General features: G+C 33.6%; 1 protein-coding gene across 4 annotated transcripts; it reads right to left on the reverse strand.

Annotated features, from left to right (window-relative positions):
• Nucleotides 1-266: 266 nt before the first annotated feature.
• LOC139898463 (pentatricopeptide repeat-containing protein At4g20740) lies at nt 267-5,328 on the reverse strand. 4 transcript variants are annotated; one of them, XR_011777015.1, is made up of 4 exons: nt 5,204-5,328; nt 2,649-4,855; nt 1,924-2,030; nt 267-494 (listed from the first exon to the last, which is right to left on the reverse strand). XR_011777015.1 is itself a non-coding variant. In XM_071881197.1 (3 exons), the coding sequence occupies exon 2, from the start codon at nt 4,737-4,739 to the stop codon at nt 2,655-2,657; it is 2,085 nt and encodes a 694-aa protein (XP_071737298.1). In that variant the 5' UTR covers nt 4,740-4,855; nt 5,204-5,328; the 3' UTR covers nt 267-494; nt 2,649-2,654. The 4 variants fall into 4 exon arrangements, 3 of the variants coding, with proteins under 3 accessions (XP_071737298.1, XP_071737297.1, XP_071737296.1); XM_071881197.1 differs by lacking the exon at nt 1,924-2,030; XM_071881196.1 differs by lacking the exon at nt 267-494 and having other exon boundaries at nt 1,599-2,030.
• Between the last annotated feature and the right edge of the window lie 765 nt (nt 5,329-6,093).

Consider the following 6,093-nt stretch of genomic DNA (forward strand, 5'->3'; position numbering starts at 1 on the left):
ATCCTTAAACCCCTCTTTACGTATTGAGCAGGCATATTAAACCCCACGGTTAAAATATGCATGATCAGATGTCGAAAAAAATTCTTTCTCACAAAAAAATCAACTAACTTTTTTTTTCCTATAAAAGAGGCAACTTTCATAAAAGGAACAACTCTTCAATGCTACCAAAAGATGTCGAAAAACATTCTTTTTTACAAAATATATCAACTAAATTAATTAAAAAAAAGAACGCTAAAAGAAGCAACTTTCACAAAAGGAATAACCCTTCAATGTTAGATGTCGAAAAAAATTCTTTTTTACAAAATAGATCAAGATTTTTTTTTAACTCGCATTCAAAAAGGAGCCCCGGCGTGAAGCGAGGGCTCCACAACTAGTTTATATCAATTAGAAAACATCAAATTAGATCCTTGTATTCCTTAGCTTCCAATATTGGACCCTTTCCTCCTTTCCAATAGCACCAGCAACTCCATAATCCAGAAAAGCCAACTCCAGCCCTTCAACAAATAAAGTCACATATTTAAACTTGGACATTTCTAGTTTCTAGAAACAAAAAATAAACTATGAGCAAAATTCAATAGTAAGTTTATTAATGTAACATAACTTTTAACATCCCCTAAAGAACATTTCAATAATAAACCCAAACCATTTGATAAAAACAGAATCTTTTGTTAAAACATCCGCTAATTACTTGGCAGATTCAGTTTTTATAGTTCTAATAACACCGGCAGAAACCTTTTCTCTAATAAAATGAACATTAAATTCGAAATGCCTAGTTCTTCCATAAAAGACCTATTTGAATAGCAAAACTATTACTGTATAACAGTACAAGGGTATAGGTAGATCAACAACGATATTCAAATCATTGAGTAAATTATGCAACAAAATTATTTCACAAGCAGTGGTAGCTATGGCCTTATATTCTTCTTGAGCACATGACCAGGATATAGTTGCTTATTCTTTACTTTTCCAAGAGACAAGAGAAATAGAAAAATAAACTAAATACCATGTTATATATACCGTTTTCCCAGTCAGAATCAAAGTAAGCATGTAAAGAAAAACCACTACTCTTCACAATTTGAAGACCTTTGCCAGGGGAAATTTAAGATACCTTAAGACTCTAAAGGCTAAATACATATGTGATTGTAGAGGTTTATGCATATATACTGACTTAAAATGTGAACATGGAAAGATATATCAGCCCTAGTTAGAGTTACATAGATTAGTCTACCAACAAGTTTTTGGTATTTAGTAATATCAAAAATCAACAATCCTTGTCACTTGGTTAACATGAGACACAAACCTACTTCCTTTGTGCCATACAAATACCTTGCTATTTTCAAGAATGTCAATTCTAAGTAAGTATTTTAATTTTCCCATGTTTTTTTTTATCATATAATTAGTTTTTTCAAGAATGTTTTTTTTTATCATATATATTTATGTTTTTATTTTGTTTGTCTGTATGTTCTACTTGAAATTAAATGGTTATGTGCACTATTTTATTCATGATATTTGCCCTACTGTTGGGCATTACTGCTATATGTGTTCTCTTTTATGGTTATTGTGTATGGTTGCTTCTTGCTAGGCGCACATAACTCTTACAGGTACGTATCATTTGCCCTCTCTATTTCGTTCTTATGAGCATTTCTGGCCGGAGGTCCTTTAGGAAGCAATCTCTTTTGCTCTAGAGTAGAGGGAGGGACGACCTTATCTAGGCGCGGGTTCTATACCCGCGGGTGGAGTAGTGATTTCCTTCTAATCTAGGGTACGAGGAACGATTGTCTACACCCACCTCCCCCATACCCCACTTTCGTGGGATTGGGTATTGTTGTTGTTGTTGTTGTTGTAGTTTTAAGAAACATTTCAAACTTTTAAATCTCAGTCACATTATTCACAGTGATAACAATATCATCTACATAATTTTACCATCTGTTTTTTGTTTGACATGATGAGCGACCACCAACAATCGATCAGTGGCATGATGAGTCATCCTCACATAGCAGAAAGGTGTTGGTGACCCTTATCGGATGAACCTGTTACATATTAATTAAATGATAAAATGATAAGGCATGGTTGTGAATCTTGATTGTGAACGCAAACTAAACTATATGTATAAGTTACCTAATTAAAAGTTTTGTATGTAATATGACTGTCATAATACCAACAGCCTAGTTTATTCAGCTCTTGGGCATAACCATTGATATCCTGAAATGATTCACTGTAAAGTAATGCATTTGAAGTTTCATTTGAGGTATTTTCTCCTTCCTTTACGAGACACACACTTTGGAAACAGGAAAACGAAATATACACGATGTTACAAAATCTTAGTTTTCCCAAAAATATATAAACTAAAGCTAGGTGTCGTCTTTTAAATAATTAATACCATTATTTAATTTTCTATATAGTCATGAGACTACTATTTTCATGTTACATCATAAAAAATACAAATACTTTCCTAACTGACTAACGTTTTGCAAGGCTTTATAGTATATTGAAGTATCTTGCGATTACTAAATATACAAGTACTCAATTATGACCCAAATAACCAATATAAAGTGACATATCTCCAAAAGATACTTTTCCAAAATGCATACCAAAATAAGCATACAACTGTTTACAAAATATTATCATAAAGAAAACACATTTCTTACCTGAATTTACGTTGTTATTGGCAAAAGATTAGAGCCCTTTGATTTCAACTTTGACTCCAGCCCGAAAAACTTCAACCCCGACAAAACCAAGTCGGCTGTCTTCTTCTTCGTTTGTTCAATTAGCAAATCATCATACAAAACCATGTCAGATTCAGTAAGCATTTTGCTCTCCCTCATGCGTAAAAAGACTTTTCTACCCTCCTCAATCGTCCCATACCGACACATACCCGAAATAACCGCACAATATATGACATCATCAGGCTCACAACCATCTTGCACCATTTCACCAATAACTTCCATCACCTTATTCGCATCATTAGTTTTACATATATGAACAATTCTAAGAAAATACTTGAACTCTCTGGGCCCACTTGTGACATTAGCTAAACATTCACGAACAAGCATAAAAACCGAATCAAGTTCTCCAACTTTACATAAACCTTTAACCAACGAGACATACGAATCAACAGACGGAATTAATGACATTTCTTTTATTTTATTGTAACACGAACAAGCCTTGTGTATATCTCCAACTTTAATAAAACAAGATATCACATTACTATAACTGCATAAATCAGGTTCCAAATTGGATTCCGTTAATTCTTGAAACAAAGTTAACGCCTTCTGCACCTCATCAAACATATAAAGCGCCTGAATAAGAATATTGTATATCGGAACACTGTAATAACCTTTCGATTTCAAATTATCAAACACTTCTAAAGCCATTACAACCTTATCTTTATCTTCTACCATCAGATTAAAGAACTTAACAAGATCATCCATAACTTTGAAACCCAAATTCTCCATTTGTGCAAGCAATTTAAACAACTCATCAAAATTTCTTAACTCTGCATAACAAACCAACATCGGATTAACAGTTTCAAAGTCCGGTTTAAGATCTTCATCGATTGTAACCATGAAAAGTTTGCGTGCTTTATTGACATGTTTCAAGTTGCATAATCCTTTTATAAGATGATTATATATCATTAAATCTGCCCTGTATCCTGATTCCATTAAATCTTTAAGCAAATCACATGCAAATCCAACTTTTCCAGCATTCACAAATCCTTCTATCAATGACCCGTAAATAGACCTATCTATTAAATACCGTTTCTTTTTCATATCTTTAAAAAATTCATACCCGTTTTCGACCCGGTTTTCTTTACATAAACCCGTAATCAAAGTCGAGTAAGCCATAACATCGGGCTGTACTTTATCACTAACCATTTCTTCCCATACCCTCAAACATCCATTTAAATTTCCTTCAGAAACCAATATTTTAATCATTGCAGTATAAGCAAACACATCTGGTTTACACAACTTCCTCATTCTGTTTAAAAGCTCGATAGCCTCTTCTACCCGACCCGATTTACAAAACCCTTTTATCAAAATCATAAAAGTTATACCCTCTTCAATTAATCCATCTTTTTTGAAATCGTTATAAACTGATAACGATAAATCCAAATGACCCGTTTTCACAAGAGAATCCATGATCCTATTGTACAAAAAAACTCGAGGTTTCACACCAAACTTTTTCATTTTTTCATACACATAGTAAACCCTAAGACCCCTGTTGGAATCAGAATGCATCCTAATCAAGATTTCAAATTGCTTTTCAGATGGTGGTTTGCCTTGCATATTCATCAGCTCGGGTACTTGATCAGCTGCTCGAAACTTATTGTTTCGATTCAAGCAATAAGAAAATGCATTATAACTAGCGAAATCATGTTTATACCCTTTTTGCTTACCAGCCCAATGGAAGAACTTGGAGGAAATAACTGGATCTGACTGAACTTTAAGTACTTCGGTAACGAGTTTTGGGGTGACACGGCGGAGCTTGTTGAGATCAGCAACCACCTGTGGGCCCCAATGTTTATGTTTTCTAAACGAATCGACAATGTAACGGGCGATCGGTGATAGTGTTTGGGCGACCGAAAAGAACTGTTGCGACTCAGAGGGTCCGGGTGGAACGGTAGGGATACATTCTTGTGGGGTCCACTTTTGGAGATCGAAATTGGTGCGGTTATGATGAGTTGCTTTGTGATGACCAGAGATAAAGTTGAAGTTTTTTCTTGCAGCTTGGGAAGGCATTGTTCTACAGATTTGGAAGGTGAAGTGCTTATTTGCTTATTGTTTTCCCAATAAGCATTTTAACATAGGTGGTGTATGTTTGTAATTTGAAGATGATCAACAGTCATATAGGATCACTGAAATAGAAAAATAAAGCAATTAAACATAGCATAAACATTTTACCTATTGTAAAGTAACTATTACATTATTCAGAAGGATACAAGAGTTCCTCATATTCTCAAATACATGCTATCAATTAATTAGGAATTATAAAGTGTATAAGAGAAAAAAATGAAAAGGTGAATACAGAATATAGTTGTATTTAAGAAAGTTGTAAACTTTGGGCAATAACTTGGTATAATTTAATCAATTAAGAGGACTAAATCACTTGGCAGTAGAACACGCGATAGAAGGTAGGTTTACGAAAACTGACTAGAGATAAATAATTAAATAGAATCAAATATAACAGAAAGAATCAAACATACCAGCGGAGTTTTGGAATCTAAATTGACCACGGCGGGCGGTGCTGGTGGTGGGCGGCGACGGACCATCGGCGGGCCGTTGTTCATTAAAACGAGGGGAGAATCGTGAAAGTACACTAAGATAGTCAATTTTTATGGAATGGGGGTATTGTAAGGAAGCTAATACCCGCACGCCCCTCTACGAATTTTTAACAGTGATTTGACCCATGCTATATCAATCAACTCCTCCATTCCATATTCACTTTTATTTATTATTACTCGTATAATATAATTTTTAATTATAATTATTAACTTATAACCTACCTAATATCCATAAATAAATAAAAATAACTAGCCAAAAAAAATCTTAAATGTCTTATGTTGCGTACACGTTTTTAATGCAGATTATTTATTTTTCTAAAAACATTAGATAAAATAATGTCTTATTTTATCTGCAATTTTGCAGACCTAGAAATATAATTCTAAGTGTTGCAGACAGTATCAAATTATTTTACAAATATAAAAATAGACAGTCTTCACTATTCATCATACATACTTTTATGCCATATATTTTTTATAAACATGATCCGCAGATCTTCAGACAAAAAAATCTTAAAAAACAAACAACACTTAAAAGTGGCCTACGACTAATATTTAGTGGCGTAGCTAAAATGTGCCTTAAGCTATTTAATGATACGCTATCTGGCTAGCCTACAGAAACTTAACAGAAAAGCATATACAATCGAATAACCGTTTACCATAAACGTGAATAAAAGACATAAAAACCATAAGTTTGAATAGAGCGGACAGCAGATAGAAAATGATAAGCAAACATCGATTAGATCTTAAAGTCATACAAAAAGTCAAGCTCTGTATCTTATGTTTAATGACCCGTTCATATCGATTATAAACGT

Source organism: Rutidosis leptorrhynchoides, chromosome 3, assembly GCF_046630445.1.
Source record: "Rutidosis leptorrhynchoides isolate AG116_Rl617_1_P2 chromosome 3, CSIRO_AGI_Rlap_v1, whole genome shotgun sequence".
NCBI lineage: Eukaryota > Viridiplantae > Streptophyta > Magnoliopsida > Asterales > Asteraceae > Rutidosis > Rutidosis leptorrhynchoides.